We start from the raw sequence: 21106 nt of genomic DNA, 5'->3' as shown, positions 1-21106 counted from the left end.
AACAACGATGTCGTTATGGGTATAGGTGGCTATTGTCGATAAGAAGAGAGAATGATTACGAGAGGTGAAACAAAGGGAGAGGACGACATAGATGTCAACGTTCTACATATGTGTTTGTACTACTCTATATCTACGTCGGTGCCAATGCAGATATATAGCAATGAAAAGACCACTCTATCTGTATTGTCATCATATAAATAGAGTATTACATCATCCTTTTCATCATATTCTTTTGCCTCATCCTTCGTGCTCTTTCTTCTCATCCATCATAGTCATTTATTGTTCTCATTCATCATAATCAAAAACATAATTAGAATATTAAAATTATCTTTTTATTTATTATTTTTATACTTTCATCGATAAAATTAAGGATGCTAGAATAAATAAAATTAAATATTTTACTTTTTATATTTATATAGATTTTAATATAAAATTTTTAAGTCGATCGAGATACTAAAAATATCTACATATAAAGAATAATATATAATTAATAAAAAATCTTTTCTAAGGGAAAGGAATTGACTGAGTCAGGTCGCGACCAAGCAATTACTGCCCAACTTGGGACCTACTGTTTGCTGGAAATAGCAATTGAAATGAATGCCAATATCAAAATATCGTGCAGGGATCAGTGCGTTGGACGGCCTGATGGGTCATCTGCTACCCTATTTAAGCCATGATAGCTCCAATTTACCTGCCGAGCCGACTCAGGCATACCTGAAATCTGTCCATGACCAAACCCAGCTGGTCTCGCTATTCCCATATCATGTTGGGTGTTCTCAGTGCTTGTCCCACCTCCACAGGTAGTAGTAGACCCTAAGGGTTTGTCATGGCTGGCTGTCCCATTGCGGTTCCATCCTGTTGCTCGTCAAGGTAGCTGAAACCTGATTCCTGTTGTTTCATGGTGGCGCTGACAGAAGATAGAGACAGAGAGCACCTGGAGTGAGAGACTCCTGCAAGACGTCCGACACCTGGAGTCGTTGTCCAACCTCCACAGGCAGTAGACCCCAAGGGTTTGTCATTGCTGGCTGTCCCATTGAGGTTCCATCACAGCTACTGCTCGCTGAAGTAGGTTGCTCTTGTTCCATGGTGGCGCTGACATACGAGAGAGAGAGCACCTGGAGTGAGGGACTCCTGCAAGACGTACGACACCTTAAGTGCTTGTTGCAACCTCCAAAGGGTTTGCCATGGCTAACTGTCCACTGACGTTCCATCACAGCTACCGCTCGCCGAGGTAGCTGAAACCTGGTTCCTGTTGTTCCATGGTGGCGCCGACAGAAGAGAGAGAAAGCACTTGGAGTGAGCGACTCCTGCAAGACGTCCGACACAGAAGAAGGGCTTCTCATAACTTGCTGCATAGAATAATAATGAGACCCATGCACCACAGATGGCGGACACAAGACCCGGTGATCACCAGCTACCCAATCATGCAAAACATCTGCTGTAGAGTTTGATGAACTTGGGTGATTTAAAGAGTTCCTTGAAAGCTTCTGAGTCTGCTGAGTTCTCCTATCAAACAAAATAAAGCATCATGGATTCCAATCCAGAACTCGTCCGACAAGTCTAACAAACGAACAACATAGCACAGCACAGATGTTTCTACCATGCAAAGATGAGGCCTCACGTTGAAACTGTGATGAGGGAGTCACAGGAGGCGGCTTCCTTCGACGCTCACTGAGGCCCGCCAGCCGTCGGCAGCAACTACGCTTCCCATGATCGAAGTCAGGTAGTGGATGAAACCTGGATTTGGCATCTTTTCCATGAAGTTGATGAACAGGTCTTAATTAATTATTTAAATGCATTAAACTGGAGCAATAAACATATATTGTTCGTCCATCATTCAGATTAATCCCAAAAGGTTATCCTAAGATCGATTCAAATTCCTATAGCTCAAGCTACAGAAAGCATGCAACATAGAGGAAACTGGAAAGCTTTTTACTGAACAGAATAAAGTCAATCTGAGAACCATCTACTAAGAGGATGCAAATCTTACATAAAGCAGTCTAACATGATGTTGCAGAGCCCATAGTGACATTTCCAGCAAAGAACAGATATCGATGTCTTCCTACCTAAACATCATATTGAAATCAAAGTCAGATGCAGAGGCGTAGAAACTAAAGGAACAAAATTTGCCAACTAAAGAGACTCAAAGAAGCAACGAAGCAAACAGAATCAAATCAAGCCTGCTACATGGCTGACTGACAGAACTTTTGTTCCTGTTAGAAGGATTAGTATATTATGACTCCACTATATATAGATCGAGTCAATGAAAAGATCAGATGATAAAATTTGAAACAAGCACAAGTAACTTGACGACCGGAGAAAATCCTTAAATGTGCTAAAAAATAATAAAAATATGAAATTATAGAATTGCCCCTATCGGCCAAAGTTGACATGTTGACCCGTCAACTACCTCTGTTTCCTCTTCTCTACGGCCGGCCGGCGACGAAGATCGAGGATGAGGAGGAGACAGTCCTCGGTCAGATTTGGGCTGGAGCAGTGTGAGATCTCTCTCACGTCTCCCTCACTTCACAGGTTTCTCCTCTCTTCTTCTCCCATCCCCCTTTGTTGTTCCCCAAACCTCCATTATAGGAGCCAGGGAAGGTGGAGGGGTCGCTACCCGCGAGCGGAGAGGTGTGGCTGCACGTGGGCGACTGTGGCGAGCGCCACGGGCCCACGAGCGGGCGAGGAGCGACGAGGGCGAGGAGCGACAGCACATGAGCGGCCATGGTGAGCGTCGCGGTGGGGGGCCGAACGATGAGGCACGCGGTATGGAACTCTCGGGTGAGGACGGCGGCGCGAGCGCAAGCAGCGAACATTACGCACGCTGCGGTGAGGGAGCGAGGAGTGGGGCCGGTGAGAAGTTGACATGGTCAACATCTCCAGTTGACCCGACTCGACCAAATCTGACTGAATTTTAAGTCCGTTTTCACAAATTCTCCTCGTGACAAAAAAATTGATATTGGTTGGGTTCACTTCTCCCAAAAATGCCTCGTTCATGTGGCATTAAATTAAAACTTAATATAAATTGATCAAATTCAAATCGTGCTTGAATTTAGCTAAAGGAAGCGACTTCATAAAAAAAAAAAAAAAAATTTTGTATATAAATAAATACTAATAGGTTATAATACATAATGGAATTAAATGAAATCACAATCAAATAAAATACCAAGATATACATAAAATCCCTTCAATATAAACGGTAAAAACTATGAAGCAAACTAGAGATAATCCACTATAAAAATAATGAATATACAAATCTCAATCTCTTACTCAAAACCCTGGCAACAATCACAAGAGAATAACTGGGATACAATGATGACATCACTGTACACAAAATTCTAAATTCTTCTAATTCTCTCCAAGTAATCACAGTAAGAATCTATTGTAGATTTGATCTAACATGAGATAAGAACACTGCTAGATGATTGAGAATAGTTTCTTTGTGTTGTTCTTGTTTTCTTCCCTTTCTTTCTCTTCCTTTTCTACCTTGTTCTCCTTATTTTCTTTGGAATCCCGTGCCAAAAACTCCTCGCCTTTTTCTGCCTCTTATTATAGCCACCACACCCCCCAATATGAATTAGGGTTAGGTTAAGAGAGGAGGTGGGTTGTGGGCTGTTCAAGCCCACTATGGGTTGAACTATGGGCTATCAACCCAACAATCTCCCCCTTCAACCTATAAGGGAGGTTATCCCATAACTCCTCAATGTGAAGTTATACCGATCAACTGTCGGCATATCTCATGTCTTTCTTTTGATAAAGTCTTTATCAACATCTCATGTCTTTCTTTTGATAAAGTCTTTATCAACATGTCTACTTCGTTGTCATATGTATGAATTTTCTAAACCGCAACTGATTCTTTTCAAATACATTTCGAATCCAATGGTATCTGACATCTATATGCTTTGACTTAGAATGAAACATTGGGTTTTTACACAAATGAATGGCACTTTGGCTGTCATAATGCACCACATAATTTTCCTGTTTTAGCCCTAATTCTTATAAGAATTCTTTCATCCATAACATTTCTTTGCAAACCTCTATAGCAGCAATATATTCTATCTCTATGGTGGAGAGAGCAATACACCTTTACAATCTGGATTGCCATGACATAGCTCCCCCTGCAAAAGTAAGTACATAACTTGATGTGAACTTCCTCGTATCTATATCTCTTGTCATATCTGCATCCATGTAACTTGTCAACATAGGTGGTCTACCTCCAAAGCTTAAACAAACCTTAGAGATCCCTTTGAGATATCTAAAAATCCACATCACTACTGCCTAGTGCTCTTTGCCTGGATTTGCAAGAAATATGCTAGTAACACTAACTGCATATGCGATGTCCGGCCTCGTACATATCATTACATACATTAAACTTCTGACTGTTGAAACATAACAAACATTTTGCATTTTCTCATTCGCCTCATCACTTGACGGACTCTGAGCACAACTTGAAGTGACCTACAAGTGGAGAACCAACTAATTTTGCATTGCTCATACTGAATCTTTCCAATACCTTCTCGATGTATTTCTCTTATGACAACCAAATCTTCTTATTTTTCTTGTCACGGAAAATCTGCATACCTAGTATTTGCTTTACTAGTCCCTATCCTTCATTGCAAAAGACTCACTCGGTTCCTTCTTCAATATGTCAATTTTAGACATATCTTTCCCAAGAATAAATATGTCATTAACATAAAGTAAGAGAATAATAAAATTCTTACCCCTACTCGAATGAAATCCTTTATTGCATCCATTCAAATTTATGTGACCTCTCGTAGGTAATATTTAAAGAAAGAGCGTTCTTGACGAAAGTATGAGTATACTTTGTTAAACACAAGAGAGATATGATGGAGAAATAAATTGGGAAGCATGTTAAAACATGCCATACAATAATATGAAATTTTATAATAATGAATTCAATAGTTCTTGAACGAAGGAAAGAATCATTCACCACCATATAATCAATCTCACACTCCATAATAGAATGAGATAGCAGAGAGAATAAATTATACCATCTTGAAAATGGTATCATGCATAATCTTAAAAGCCTAACTTCGGTCGAGACGACATGGATCATATGCTATTTGATAAACAAATCATCATTATTTGTAATTAAGTTCAAGATATTAGAAGAAAAGTGGAGTGGATCCATGGTTTCTTATTTATTTTTAATATTTTTTGTCATAAAGTTTATGTAAAGGTAAATGATGGTAGATTAGAACCTAAAGATTCATAAATTCAAAATACATAGCGATGCTATTTTTGATGAGTATGTGCTATTGAGGAAGGACAAGGAGACTGCAAAAGATGTAAAATCAATTACATAACGAGTTTTGATTTTAAAATTATCCAGAGCCTGTCATCACCTATACATCTCTAGAAGATAAATATGAGGAGAAAAATAATTGATCGAGGAGGAGCACCCCTATAGCATTACCCTTGACCAATCATGTCGTGAACCATATCCAAACCCAAAGTACACGAATGTCATCACCTACGCACTTGTAGTTGCTAAGAACTTGTAAAGTACAGAATAGTCAACTTCATACAATGAGGTTCTTGGTAGTATATGCTCAAAGAAGTGACATCAAGACGATAATAGAGGAGTTACAATCATTATTGAAGAATCTACTTGGAAATTGGTAAAACCTACACCCAACAAGAAGTTGGTTGGGTGCAAGTGGGTGCAAGTGCTATAAGACTCATTTGATTAAGAAATATAGTCGTATATTAAATATCAATTATAAAGATATTTTTCTTTAATTGTTAAACATATTTTTAGTCGAGTCTTACTAGTCTTGATAGCAACATTCAGTATAAAATTAAAGTAACTAAATGTGATACTGATATTTTTTTTATGAAAACTTAGAAGTAGAGATCTCTATTGAGTAGTTAGAAGGGCTTGAGAAAAAAAAAGAATGAGAACCATATTTATTTACTAAGAAGTCCCAATATGACCTCAAACAATCTTGTAAGATACAGATGACTCGATCAATTTATCCTTAATCTTAGATATAATAGATTATTTTATGATAAATATATATATCTAAAAAAATAAATAATTTTATATTATATTTATATTATATATTGATGATATATTTATTACTAAAAAAATAAATCTAAAAATAAATAGACTTAAAAATATGTTTTACAATCACTCTTGACGCCTTTGAGTGCATCCAACACATCAATAATAATAAGTCCTATAACCCTCCACGTGGAACTTTTGGGTCAATACTTCTCACCCAATACCACCTTCTTCTGCCTCTTTCTTGTCGGCAATGGTGGCATCAACACAGGAGCAGGAGCCTGAGGGGGTTTAAGAAGTTTCTACCACCACCACCATCCTTTGAGATAGCCAACGGAGACAAGAAAAGCCCCGAAGAATCCAAGAGAGTCGAGAGAACCCATCTTCATTGCTGAGATGTTGTTGTGAGAGATTTACTAGGAGATGGGGGCTTAGGAGTCATAATAGTAGTTGGGTAGTGTTGTTGTGGGGTTTCAGAGTCCAGTACTATAACTTATGAACAAAAGTTCCACTTTATGTTTTTTAACATGAAAATGTTATATTTTTCAAAATTTACTAAGATTATCTATCTTAAGTTTGAAATATTTTAACTATTGAAATATTTGTGGATAAACTATTAGTATTATTCATCTTTATATCCTTATTATATGAAATAATCTTCATTCATCTAATAATTTCCTGTTCGAATAAGATATAAGCTAATCTAGTTGATAGTTATCATAAGATCATGAGCTCGAATCTCACCATTTATATTTTATATAAAATAATAATAATAATAACAATTATTATTATTATTATTATTAATATTGATTCTTGGACTAGACTCACTCAAATCTGATTCAATTTTAAGATAGTTCCCATAAATTCTAGTCAGAAAAAAATTGATGTGGGTTCAACTCTAAAAACTTCCATCTTCTCTTCTTCCAAAAATACCCCATAGGGCATTAAACTAAAGCTTGCCGTAGATTGACCAAATTCAAACAGTCCGTTGGGTTGCAAGCTATATCAACACTGTGAAGTTGGCTAGAGGACGCGGCTTCATCTTCATGTCCGTCGAGTTGCGAGCTATATCGATCATGTGAAGTTCAAATTTCCTTTTAGTGATAACTTCATAAATAAAATGATATTTGACGTCGATATGTTTGGTCCTTCAAAAATATGCACGATGACATCTTCTTTTTAATTTGTAAATTTAACTAAATTATTTTTTTTTATTACTTTAGTTATCACCTTGGTGGTCGAAAGCACAATAGTAGATTGGAACCCACTTTCCAACTCATTCACCTATAGGGAAGATATAGACGGTAATGGATCTCCATTTGCCAAGATCCTTAGTATAATTATAATAGAATGGAATAGCAAAGAGAATGACTTGTACTATCTTGGAAAGGGTATTGTACATAATCTTAAAAGCTGAGCTTCCAAATCATTCTGGGTCAAGACAAATCGATCGTATGCAACTTGCTAAACAAATTGCTATCATCAGCAATTGAGTTCAAGATATTAGAAGAAAAGTGGAGCAGATCCCCTGCTTCTTATTTACTTTTAAGAATTTATGGTTATAAAGTATATATAAGGGTGAATAATGGTAAACTAGAAGAACGTAAGTCAAAATATTATATTTGTTTTAGTTATCTCTTAGGGGTAAAAAGCTTTGAAGTCGGGTTCCACAAAGAGTTTTGATTTCAAAATCATCCTTCGCACATGGAATACCTATTGTCACTCATACATCTCCAGAAGATAAAAAAAATTAGACGAACTATAATTAACCAAGGATGAGCAACCCTATAGCATTGCCCTCTATCGATCACGTTACCGATCACATCCAAATCTAAAAGACACGAATGACATCACGTAAGCAATTGTTGTTGTTGAGAAGTTACGGAGTGCAAAATAATCAACTTCATACAACGAGGCTTTTGGTAGTTCATGCTCAAAGAAATCACATCAAGCAAGATGATAATAGAGGAGTTACAATCGTACATAGAAATAGGTGAAACCTCAACCCAACAAGAAGCTAGTTAGGTGAAAATGGATCTTTAAGATAAAAAAAGGAGGCAACTATAAAACTTGTTTGGTCGCTAAGAAATATAGCTAGATATTAGGTATCAATTATAAAAAATACATATAATTTTAGTTGTTAAACATACTTCTATTTGAGTTTTGCTGGCCTTAGTAACAACATTCCATCTGAAATTAGAGTAGCTGAAAGTGAAAATGATAATTCTTCGAAAAAACTGGAAAAAGAGAACTATATTAAATAATAATAAGAAGGGTTTAAGGAAAAAGAGAAAGAGAACTATATTTAGTAAGAACTCCCCCTACAACATCAAACTGTTTTCGTAATGGTATAAATTATTTAATCAATTTATGCTTAATTCTAGATATAATAGATTATTTTATGATAATTATGTATATCTAAAAAGTGTAAATAATTTTATAATATATTTATGTTGAATGTTGATGGTATACTTATTGCTATGGAAAAATAAGTCTAAAATAGATGGACTTAAAAATATGCTTTCTAATCACTCTCGGAGGCCTTTGAGTGCGTCCCACATGTCGATAATAATGTGTCATCACAGTTACATCCATCCTATAACCCTCCATCTGACATCAGGCTTTGGGGGTCGCTACTTCTCATCCTGTAGTACTTGCTTCTACCTCTTTGTCGGTGGCAACAGTGGCACCGACCGACACAGGAACTCCTACTATCACCATCATCCTCGGGATGTTGTGAGGTTTTGGAGTCTAGTGTTACAATTTATGAACAAAAGTTTCATTTTTATGTTCTTTTTTTCATGAAAATGTTCTATTTTTTAAATTTTACTAAAGTTATCTATCTTAAGTTTGAAATATTTTAACTATTGAAATATTTATGGATGAATTATTAGTATTATTCATATTTATATCCTTATTATATGAAATAATCTTCATTCATCTAATAATTTCCTGTTCGAATAAGATATTCGTTGATACTATAATTATAATTATAATCAAATACGGTTGTTGCCGAATATTTATTTCGCCTTTCGCTTTGCATCGTCATGCTATAGCCACAACCCTCATCGGCAATTCATCACTTGCAAGCCGGGAGCGGCGGCCCGCAGAGGCACTTGTTGTGGAAGAAGGCGTATCGATCGAACCTTTGGATCCCCTCCCCGCTGGGTATCGGACCGCAGAGCCGGTTGTAGCTCACGTTCAACAGCTGCCACTCCACATTCCCCATCTCCGGCGGCAGCCTCCCGTAGACCCGGTTGTGGTTTAAGTCCAACGCCGTCATTTCCTCCGGGATCTCCACCTGGGTTATGTTGAACTCGATTGCGTGGTTCCTTGACAGGTCCAGAACCTGCAATGGCTTGGACTTTCCGAACAGGTGCGCCGCGTCGCCGCTAAGTTGGTTGCGAGACAGGTCGATCCTCTCGAAGGTGTTGGACGCGAAGGACGGGGGAATGGAGCCCGTGAGGTTGTTGTTGCTGAGATAAAGGTAGGCGGCGGGCGACCGGGCCAGCGACTCGGGGATGGGACCAGTGAGCCGGTTGTGGTCGATGGCGAGGTAGCCGAGGGGGTGCGTCGCGAGGGACGCGGGAATGGCGCCGGAGAACTGGTTGAAGGCGAGGTTGAGGTAATCAAGGCGGGTGAGACGTGCGAGGAAGTCCGGGACGGGGCCGGAGAGGCTGTTCCAGTCGAGGCGCAGGAAGGTGAGGTCGGTAATGGTGCCGATGGCAGGGGGAATGGGGCCGGTGAGGCCGGGGTTCTTGTGGAAAGTGAGGGAGGTGAGGAAGGGGAGGTGGGCGACAGCGGACGGGATGGCGAAGGAGGTGTTGGTGCCATCGATGTCGAGGGAGGTGACCCGGCTGGTGGTCTCGTTGCAACGGACGCCGGCCCAGTCGCAGCAGGCATACTGGGAGGTCCATGCGATGAGGACGTAGGGGTCGCCGAGAGCCTTCTTGATGGCGAACAGGGCCTTCTTGTCATCCTTGTTGCATTTGCCCGAGGAGACCGGCGAGGAGGAAAGGAGAAGCACTAAGAAGAGAAGACAAAGGAAGTCCAGAACAGAAGCCATTATCGAAGGAGACGGAGACGAAAGGTAAGGTTGGCAATGGTTTGTATAGAGGCTTCGCCACTACCGGGGGACAGCGCGAGTGCAGTTGGGACTCGAATCATTAGTGTCACCGTCGGTCACGGAGATGACACCACCACGTGGCCTCCTGTGTCGATTAGCCACACACAAGACATGTGTCCGGTGACACGCATGATCTTTACTGGATCCAAATCGGTGTGGCTTTTTGTCACGCATGACGTGTCCGTATCCTGTCCGGGTGTAGCAACAATTGCCACCGGTACGAAATTAAAATCCTATTAAATGGACGTCTTGTAGCACTTCATCCATTGTTGTGAGATCCTGTCAACAATAATTGCACTTAGGATGCGGAAAGCAATACCACGTGTTTCACATGCTCATAATTCTCCCAGGGACCATAATATGTATCTTCTATCTATTGCTATGAGCTATAGATAGTGGTATGAGCTATCCGGTGTGCGTATGTGGTCACTACGGGTCGACAAAAGCCAGTGGAGATGGTTGACTGTCATTTAGAATGAGTTGAATCGGATTGGGGATTACAACTTCTATCTATTGCTCCTTCCTCATGAGGTTTCTACTATTGCCTCAGTCGATAGAAGAGAGTTGGCATGAACAGAAGGTATTTAAAGCTAACCTAGCTCAAATCGACCTATAAATTAATTGATCTAAGACTATAATATAGAAATGAATACTGTTATCAACTTTCTTGATCACTATATATTATTATAATATAAAAATGAGTATTGTTATCACTTTCTTAATAATAATATATATATTCATCTTACGTATTAAAGTTAATAATAATATGTTCATCAGATATTTATAAGTTAATTTTAGTTTTATTTATTTTAATATGGGACTAATATGAAGTGTTATAAAGAATAAGAAAAATAATAAATAGGACTATGAGTGTAAGATTAGGGAGTCGTACAGATATGGCTAATTACACTTCATAAATCAAAATACGTAACAATGACTACCACATAGAGCTTTCATAATACTGCACACTCAGTTACTTCATAAAATATGTTAAAAGAATAAAAATCATTATGTAACTCCGAGTTCTAAACTTGTAGTAAGTAACTCTATAAATCATTCAGCCTGCCAGAATGGCAATTAACCACTGCGTCGAGTTAATCTAACCATATAGTTTCACGTGAAAATTTTGACTCGTTCAGAATTGACTGTTTAGGTTCAGATTTATGATATGATGAGATCAAAGCAGTATGATGTAATACATTCTCACTAAAAAGCGAAAGCTGCATGGTTTTTTTTTTGGCATGATCTCATCCCAGAAGGTTACGATTCCTTCACACAAAAGGGCCTCTCTTATAGACCCCATCACTGGAACCGTCCGATACGCGGATCATCGTAAAATTAACGGCGATGATGCAATCCCCTGTTCTCTAATGGATCATCGCTTATCCCCCTGACGACCTCCGGAAAGTTAGGGTTTTAACCCAAAATCCGCCGGTCTCGATTCCTCTCTAATGGCGGCGCTCGACCGTGCCGCTCCCAACAAGAGCAAGTCCTTTTCTCCCAGGCGAAGCCATTGTGATACGGAACCCTACGATTCGAGGTGAGGATGCAATTCCTGGGACTCTGCAAGAGAGAGCAATTTGAGCGCTTGTTCGCCGCGGGGAGGTGTGTCCTTGAGCATCCCGACATTTCGCGTTCTGGTGCTTGGTGAAACTGGTCATGATAAGGCGCCGATTGAGTCGAAGCATTGGTTCCTCCAAGATGCCTTGCCAGTTGAGTTCCCTCTCGATTCTGCCGGCTGTTTCTCCGGACATTCTTGCTTCTTTCAAAAAGACGCCTTTTAGATTTGGGAAAGGTAGACATAGTCTTTGTCGTATTTTTCTTCTTCCAACCTCGTCCGCTGTTCAGAAATACCAACCGACAGATCGAAGGGATGTTAAGTTGAGTAGCACTCCGTCATATGATCTTGGAAGAACTCGGCTTGGTATTGGTGTGTCACTGTATGCTTCGGTTCCCAAGAATTGGCAAAACCAGCTGCCGCATCGTTCCTTCTCTGCCAACCCGGCCCTGATGGATGCATATGATGGTTCTGCTGGATCACGAATCTCTCGTGTTACCCGGGCCAGTGCGCAAAAAGCTCTCTTTGAGTACCTTCATGAGACTAGAAGCCTGCAGTTCGCTGATGCCGATCATATCAGCAAGAACTCTCCTGTGTTCCTCCAGAATCTCCTTGCGAAGGTTGATAATGAGCATAATGTTGGCAGATCCATCACCAGGTTCCTTCGCTACCATCCCATAAATGAGTTTGAGCCATTCTTTGAGAGTTTGGGTCTGAAGCCATCAGAGTTGAATCCCCTTCTTCCCCGTGATATCATGTTTCTTAGTGATGATGAGGTCTTGTTTGAGAATTACCATGTTCTTTGCAATTATGGAGTTCCTCGAAGTACGATTGGGAGGATGTACAAAGAAGGAACTGACATGTTTAGATATGGTTATGGTGTCTTATACACGAAGCTCCAAGCTTATGAAAAGCTTGGACTTGGCATACCTACTGTTATTAAGTTGGTTCAATGCTGTCCTACAATTTTGGTTGGTGATGTAGATGATGAATTTCTTCAGCTTCTTGAGAAGTTGAGAAGCATAGGGGTTGAGCTGGATGGTATCAGAGGATGTTTATCGGACAAACATTCATATAGTTGGAGCCGGATACTTAAAATGCTGAGCTTTCTTGATGGAATGCATTGTAGCAAGGACGAATTGGCTGCTTTTATTAAAAGTAATCCAAGGTTTATTTTTGATGATTCTGGAAAGAAATTATACATTTTAGTTGCAATCCTATTGAAGCTGGGTATTAAAATGAACAACATTTTAGTTTTGTTCGTGCAGTACCCTCAACTCCTTGTTGGGAATTTCCCAAAGAACTTGTCGGAATCTGTGCAATTCTTAGCAGAAATTGGGATGGCATCAGATGATATTGCGAGAATTTTGTCTTCCCATGTCAAAGTTTTGGGTTCTTGTTCTTATAAGAAACCCGATGTTGTTTTGTCACGCTTGAACTTATCTGCCAAAAGATTGTGTGAAATTATAAAGGAGGATCCTGAACAGTTTACTAACTTGGCTTCAAGGACAAAGGCTAGTGCTTTAGCTAAAGAAGTTGGAATTTTTCTTAAAGAAAAGACCAACTTCTTGTTGAAGCTAGGATTTGTTGAGAACTCGGACGATATGGTGAAAGCACTTTCCAAGTTCCGGGGCAGAGGTGACCAACTGCAGGAGAGATTTGATTGCCTATTGAATGCTGGATTAGAATGGGGCACTGCCTCGGAGATGATAAAGTTGGTTCCTGCTATACTTAATCAATCAACAGAAGTAATCGAGAAGAAGATCGACTATCTTTTGAATAATTTGGGCTACCCTCTGGAATCGCTTGTGGCTTATCCAGCATTTTTGTGCTACAGTATAGATAAGATAAAGCTCAGGTTTTCAATGTATTTTTGGTTTAAGGAGCAAGGATTACCAACAGATGCTAAAAGAAGGAAAACGTACCACTCCACCATACCCTTGGGCACAATTCTTTCATCTTCGGAGGAAAGATTCACAAAATATTTTGTCAACTGCCATCCTGGAGGGCCAGATGAATGGAAGAAGTTGAAAAGATCAGTATCTTTGAGATAAAATGTTATATCCCAATCAAAGGAGCATTTTCCACTATTTACTGTTTTTCTTACCAACAAGTATTCATTGAAACTTTGGCACGAGGACACATCCCAATGTGCTGCAGTGTTGGACAAGTGACCGAGATGCATCAGTTAGTCTTTCTTCGACTCTTCTTTGATGACATTATGATCAGGGCTTTATGCATCAGGTTCCTAATGGTCCTCCAAATTTGTCTATAGTTTTTTTCGGATCATAAACCGTCGCACTGCTGATAGAGCTTGTTCAGACTAGAACCGTCTCTAAGTTGATTTCAGTTTGGAGGCACGCCAACAAATACTTATTTTTTATGCTGTTAGTGCCATACTGAATTTCCTGATAGCTAAGTTCATTAATGATATGCCCTTTTTTATAGCAATAAGATTATTCCATGTCACTTGTTACTTTGTTTTTTTTCGATTTGCTTATTGAGCGATTGCATTATCAAATGTATTAAACACCAGATAGTTTCCTCATGGTATGCCTTAAGCCTTCTGATCCAAAGCCACAATAGTGAAACTTGACCTATAAGCAATGCTATAGAATGCAACTTGAACAATTTAAACATTGAAAATCTGCAAATAGAGAGCGGTGAAACCCGGGTTCTATAAAACCCGTGCACCGAGGGTTGAGGTCATTCAAATCTTTGTTATGGTAAAGGGGAATAGTTACATGATGATGGCGTTTGGAGGACAGCACAATTGTTGGTTTACTGGTAGAGTTTTTTTCTTCTTTCTCGCCGGTTGCTATTATCCGACTTGTGATATTCTTACTATTTCTCTTGCAACATCAGACTTGGCGTAGATAGTGTTATACCTTCAGGACCTTTTTTTGCGTATCCAACGGAAGGTGTCTACGTATACAGGCTTTTTAATGACCGAAAAAATGGTAGACACTGTATTATAGTCTCAGATAGCTCCTGGAAAGAAAATTTTGTTATACTGGACTCTATCGTTAAAAGGAGGCGCAAGAAATAAACTGATAAGATGCAAATGGCATATTCGTCTTTTACTTTAACGAGCGACCGGGAAGTGATCAAAGTATTCTCTCGATCGTACTCTGCAGTCTTGAGAGATTAGTGAACACACGAATAAATTGGTAGTAGGAAAATATCATCAAAGATATACCATCTACGCGAATAAATTGGTAGCAGGAAATACCATCAAAGATATACCATATTGCATGGTGTGCATTAAACACACACCAGGCATCATGGAAATTATAAATAACCAGCAATCAAACAACCCACATAACATTCAATTTCTGATAAAAATGGTTATGAATTCCAGACTATTTCATTTTGACACGGCACAAAGGCTAGAAACTACCTGATGTGTAATGCTTCCGACCTAGACACTGGGGAGTGTTTGTGGCAGATGATATAGGAGTTACCATGGACCCTAAAATAGTTTATAGGTGACCATCATGGTTTAGTAACATAATATGGGAACCCAGTAATTCCAGTAGATGCTACTGCAGGCAATCCAACCGATTCTCTTTTTGCAGTCTGTGGGTATGAAACTTGCGGTGCGGTTGGGTACTGAATTTGAGCATTTGGATAAGCAACGGGATATGCTGCCAGTGCTGGTGGGTAAGAAGCATAGCCAACAGTCGCTGAGCTACCGATCTGCGCCTTTCCAGTCTGTGCATATCCCACTGGAACTGGTATAGTTATTGGGACCATTGCAGCTGGAACTTGTGATTGCATGATTTTGCTCTTGGGTGAGTCTGCGAGCTTCACAGTAATGTTCCTTCCCTGTAGATATAAACAGTTCTTTCTGTCAAAACCAAGGACTGGAAGAAGAGTCGAGGTATTGACAACCAAAGAAATATTACGGCTCTTTGCCTGCTACCATAAAGAAAAAAATGAAAATGAAGTTGTCCTGCTCACCCCAAGTGTCTTGTTTGGGTCATCTATGGCCTTCTTTGCTGCCTCAACTGTCCTGAATGTGACAAAACCAAACCCTCTGTCCAAAATAAGCAAAAAACATTTAACTCTAGTTGATCCAACCCAAAATGCGATGAGTTATACTGAAATACCACACCTTGATTTGTTAGTCTCTTTATCATAGGCAACTGAACCTTCTTCGATCTCTCCATGCCTGCTAAAGAAACTAAGCAAGTTCTCACTGGATATATCCGGAGAAAGGCCTCCTATATATATCTTCCTAAGTGCTAAATCACTGGTTACAGAAGTGCTGCTTAGGCCTTCACACGCAAGGTTGCAGACAGCCAAACGGCCCTGAGATTTTTGTTAAATGAAAAGGAATGTTAAAGCCAAATCAGAGATAAATAGCACAGGAAAAAAATTACCGGTTTTAGATGCGCGAATTCCCATCTTTAATGATAGCACCATAGATATGCAGCATGATGGTGAATGCAACAGAACACCAGATAAATCCAACAAAAAAGGACTCTCACTATCAAGTAACATTTAATTCTACCTGTTGGATTAGCAGATTCCTTTAATTTCTAGTATGCAACTTAGTTCTAGAAAGGAGGTTTACACTACTTGCAGGCAGACGGTAAATAGTACATAGAGAATCATAGTTAAGTCTAGTTGTAACCTTTTTTTCCATGTATTAGCATAGGCACAACAAAACCATAAGTCAAATAATGCCCAAGGAAAACAAGGAAATAACAAAATAGAGACAAGTGTAGAGGCAATTATAATGACTAAAAAAATGATTTGATTCTCTACTGTTCATGTAATGATTTCTACATCATTAGCTGTTATCACCATATTGAAAAAAATATGTCAAGAAATCGACTTTTGGCAAACAAAGATGCTGGCACATTAATTGGTTTTTGCATATAGTAAGTATAAGGAATAAATAGAGACTCAATCTGACTGTTCACCAAATTCAACAGAGACTTTCAGTAGTCGATGCTATGTTTTTCAGTACTTAAACAAACTCACATGCACCAAATTTTGATTCACTTTGAAGTCTCATTCAACTTCAATATCAGCTCATGCTCAAGAATGGCTGCACTTCAAGTCATCAAGGTAGTCACAACAAACCCATGTTAGACTTCATACCATAAAATAATGAACAAGCTTGAATCAGTTGCAAAATGCCAAGGTTGATATTAGATTTTTAAGTTTGATTTTCATTTTACTACAAGTTGATCATATCCAACTAATGATCAGATTTGACAAAATTCCACATGTGACCAAGAAGTACTTGTGAATATATTGCCTATAAAATTTATACTTGCAATGACTATGTTTACTACTGCATATGAATATGGATAGATGTGTATAAATACACTGTTAGTCTTGGACTCTTTTAGGTAGGTTTAGAGTAACTCGGTTCAGAATCCTAGCAAAGACAATTCCTTCGACCATTTAACTTGGTTCAGAATTCGTAGCTAGAGTAACTATCGTCAAGAGTGTGATTACCATGGCACCTAAATGATTAGTCTGTAGATAAGAAGATCTATCATCTCATTAGTAAGATCGTGAAACTGAAGAAACATTCGATGAAATTCAACTAAACATGATAAAAATTTTGAAAATAAGGGGATTGTTACAAATCTTATCCAATTGTAAGCGCACATGAGTCCTCGATGTTCTTGGATTTCAAAAGGTGCATCTTCACAAGGTTTATAATGTTCTACTTGGATTACATAGAACTTTTGAGGGCTACAAAATGAGTCCAGTAGCAATAATCAGCTCTTTGCCAATGTCAAAGTGGTGATCAAACTATCTATGGCAAAAACAACTGAAAACAAGCAGAAAAAAATGCCGTAGATGTTTGAAACAGATTTCTTACATCAATCAACTTGCTGGGTTCTTGCAATGCCTTTTGAGTGGATTCCATATGCTTGTAGGTAATGAAGCCATAACCACGGGATTTCCCAGTTGCCTTGTCAACAATAACGGCTCCCTCCTCAATTTCTCCGTGAACACTGAAAACCTAAATTAACAGATAACTTCTAGTTTATAACATGAATACTGCAAATAAAAATATTTTCAGGCTTTAAAATTAGTCCATGGTTAGCTGTATTATGACAACAAAGACATTGTTGGTTAGGGTCATGTCATCAAAGATGCATCAGGCATTCACAACAAGCAACAAGCAGGCAGCAAAGCACTCACAGCACACAGAGTTTCTGAAGTAGTCTCCCAAGACAAGCCACGAACAAAAAGCTTGCGATGAACAGGATCTTCACTGGCAAGACCTTTAATTTCTTCTGCAACTGAAGGATACTGGTTACCTCTGCAACATCATGCAGTGCACACAGGCAAACATTTGCACCCGCAATTCATACAAAAACAAACAATAGCAGCAGTCATACACCCACTTATATTGAAGAATGACAATAAACTCGAATAAAAATGGATTCAAGGAAAGACGATAAACCTACAATGATTCTCGTGAAAACAAACAGGCTGGCCATTCTGGAGATTACAGCATGAACCATGAGGTACATAGAATTTAAATAATGAAAAGACACAGTCGAACCAATTTTTTTGACTCATCCAAACATTCTGTAACATTGGCAAGCACATAGTAAGCACTGATAACTAATTTAGAGATCAAAGGGGTGTGCTTCTAAGCAGATGTGAAAGGGGCAGGTTACACACATGTGCAAGTGCATAGGGGAAAAAGAGAAAAGAGTGTGTGCATGTGTATGTGTGAGACAGAGGGAGAGGGGAAAAGAGGAAGAGGAAGAGGAAGAGGAGGAGGAAATTACAAGTGATACTAATAAAAACCATCAGTTAAATGAACTTTGATAACAAACCGAAATCATAATAAAGCATAACGAGTAACTTAGCTTGGTTCTGACTTTGCCATAACACAAGACCAATGTGTAATTTCTTATGAACAAAGCAGTCTGAGAAAAGGTGAAACACATCAGACATGCATGCTGTTTTTCAGAAGCAACTGTAAGCTAAAAATTACTGCAACCATGGCCTAGCTAACATCTTAACAGCATAAGAATAGTGTATCCATAACCCAAACAACTAGTTGCTGCAGCAAATAGCATAGTAAAATGTGGGTGAAGTGAGGACTTTGTGCTATATCAAGTTCATACCTAAAGAGAAATTCAATCAACTTAAAGGAAAACTTAAATACACTAAGCTCAGAAGTCATTTTTTTATATGACAAAAAGAAAATTAATCTGAACCAGAAGCCCATAGTACACGTTGCATTCCATCATAACCATTATGATCGAATACAATTTTTAAAGGGTGCCATTTTATTGTCCTCACTTTCATGCCTTGAGAAAACATCCATTTTGTTAATTTAGGACAATAATCAAGACATACAAGTTAACATTCTTCTATTTTACTTTGCATTGTATTCTAACTGTTATGCCCAAATGGAAAATACTATCACGGGCTTCTACTTTGTGAGACATCATTTTGGATGCCAAGAAAAATCATGATACTTCTTTTTTCATCTTCTATCCTGATGCTTCACTTGTATGGAATCCTAATGAAATTCATGGTATCATTTCTACTTTGCTGGTGTGGTGCACCTGATCGACAAATCATAATCATGATTTAAACAATTTTCATAAAAAACACAATTATAAGGTTCACAGGTCCAATGGTTGACTATTAATGCTAATGTCAAAAGAGTTTAGTGATAATTAAAATGATCAGACTTTTCACCTGCAATTTCTTAATTAACCATGCAGCAAAATCTGAGAATCCTGTAGTAACTGTGTTGTTGGATATATCTGATGCCAGTCTTTCCAATCAAAAGGCAAAGCCTTGAGACATAATTTTTGTTCCAACCATTTTTAAAGTATCTAATAACAAATGATGTCAAACATAAACATATGTTGGTCATTCTTATCTCAGACAATCTAAGCCCCCCTGCGTCTTCTAGCAATTCACCTCTTACTTTGGGTGTTGATAACATGCTGATCTAGTCAAATTCAGGACACACATCCCTCTGATTATCTCATGTAAATTGGTCTCTCCCTTCTACGCCAACTTTTTCATTCAGATAATATACCCTCCACGATATCAGACAAGTACCTTTCATGGCCAAGGATCATGAACGCCAAAGAAATACCTCGGTAATAGACAATACACATTATGAACAAAAGAAATTTTACATGATAAACGAATGCTGTAGCCAACAGACAAAAAATGAAGATGAAAAACAGTACGCAGAATTCATGCCACAGCATTGACAACTAGAAAAGAGATCCTCAAGAATAGCATAAAGACATGGGAAAAAAAGGGGGTGAAGAGAATTCAGAACTACGAAATAAAAAAAGCAAGATTGTTACACAGACAGAACAGCACTAATGGGACCCAAAAAATTTGCCCCAAATCATCAATGGGAAGACCTAATAGGCATCAAAGGACTCGCCACTCTCTTCCTTTCCCGGTAAATCAAGGACGAGCGGGCATGTGAAGCGTGCGAAAGTAATTAAGAAATCGAACCACCTCCGATGCTCATCGAATCGGGGGGTTTTAGGAGGAGGAGCGCTTACAATTTGACGAGGAGATCGACGAGCTGATCCTTTCTGAGAGGGTCGAGAAGGAAGCGCAGCTGCTTGGAGAATTCCATAGCGAAGGCGCCTCCACTGCCGCCTTCCTCCTCCAGCTTTCGCTTCTTCGAGTCTTCCATCGTCGCTCGTCTCTTCTCTTCTCTCCGCTATCTGTTGTAGGAGCAGGGGGCGGTGTGATGGGTGGTGCCTTTCGGGGTTATCAGCATTTTATTATTCGTTTGGGTGAACCCTTTAGGGGCCGCACGGAGATTTCCTACGCGGACAACTCACGTGACTACGAGATAAGTTAAAAGAAAGTTCGACGTGGGCCGGGCCCACCGCGTCCAGATTCGTCCCCGAAACCGCACCAGCAATAGTTTCCAGCTCTAAAAATACTTATTTTAACATTACTTGTTTTCATGCATTAAGGCTAAGGGCAGATTAATCCACCTATAAACGGATCGAAAAAAAAAGGGAAAATAGGAATCTCATCACAGCCGACTTTAATTTAATTCTTTTTTTACTCAAATTAATTATTAGCATTTAGCTTCCTTCTACTTTGGTTTTCTGTTTTTGTTTTAATAAATAAACCTTCAGAATTACATGACACACGTTCGACAAATATATATATATATATATATATATATATATATATATATAAGAGGGAAAAAGAGACTTAGAAATTTTGTAATTTTTTAGAAGAAAAAGGTTTGTAATTATTAAATCTTTATTAACATGATGCAGCAATTATATTTCATATGACCATTATGCTGCATAGGCCATTAATGGGTCACACCAAAGATGAACTACAAACTTTTTTTCAGTGACAAGATTAACCATATGAACCTTTTTAAAGCAGAAAA

General features: G+C 38.8%; 3 protein-coding genes across 3 annotated transcripts; 1 reads left to right on the top strand and 2 right to left on the bottom strand.

The window, feature by feature from the left end:
* Window positions 1-9000: 9000 nt before the first annotated feature.
* Window positions 9001-10118, bottom strand: LOC135648946 (polygalacturonase inhibitor-like). Its single transcript, XM_065166983.1, has one exon. The coding sequence runs from the start codon at window positions 10092-10094 to the stop codon at window positions 9108-9110; it is 987 nt and encodes a 328-aa protein (XP_065023055.1). The 5' UTR covers window positions 10095-10118; the 3' UTR covers window positions 9001-9107.
* A 1428-nt stretch (window positions 10119-11546) lies between these two features.
* Window positions 11547-14188, top strand: LOC103997718 (transcription termination factor MTEF18, mitochondrial). Its single transcript, XM_009419023.3, has one exon. The coding sequence runs from the start codon at window positions 11814-11816 to the stop codon at window positions 13764-13766; it is 1953 nt and encodes a 650-aa protein (XP_009417298.2). The 5' UTR covers window positions 11547-11813; the 3' UTR covers window positions 13767-14188.
* An 832-nt stretch (window positions 14189-15020) lies between these two features.
* On the bottom strand, window positions 15021-20454 carry LOC135650078 (UBP1-associated protein 2C-like). The gene is made up of 6 exons (XM_065169194.1): window positions 20247-20454; window positions 17887-18007; window positions 17561-17704; window positions 15830-16026; window positions 15676-15751; window positions 15021-15540 (listed from the first exon to the last, which is right to left on the bottom strand). The coding sequence occupies exons 1-6, from the start codon at window positions 20381-20383 to the stop codon at window positions 15208-15210; spliced, it is 1008 nt and encodes a 335-aa protein (XP_065025266.1). The 5' UTR covers window positions 20384-20454; the 3' UTR covers window positions 15021-15207.
* Window positions 20455-21106: the final 652 nt, after the last annotated feature.

This window comes from Musa acuminata, chromosome BXJ3-9 (genome assembly GCF_036884655.1).
Source record: "Musa acuminata AAA Group cultivar baxijiao chromosome BXJ3-9, Cavendish_Baxijiao_AAA, whole genome shotgun sequence".
NCBI classification, from domain to species: Eukaryota; Viridiplantae; Streptophyta; class Magnoliopsida; order Zingiberales; family Musaceae; genus Musa; species Musa acuminata.
Note: the sequence above shows the minus strand (reverse complement) of the source record. Positions and strands in the feature narration are given on the sequence as shown.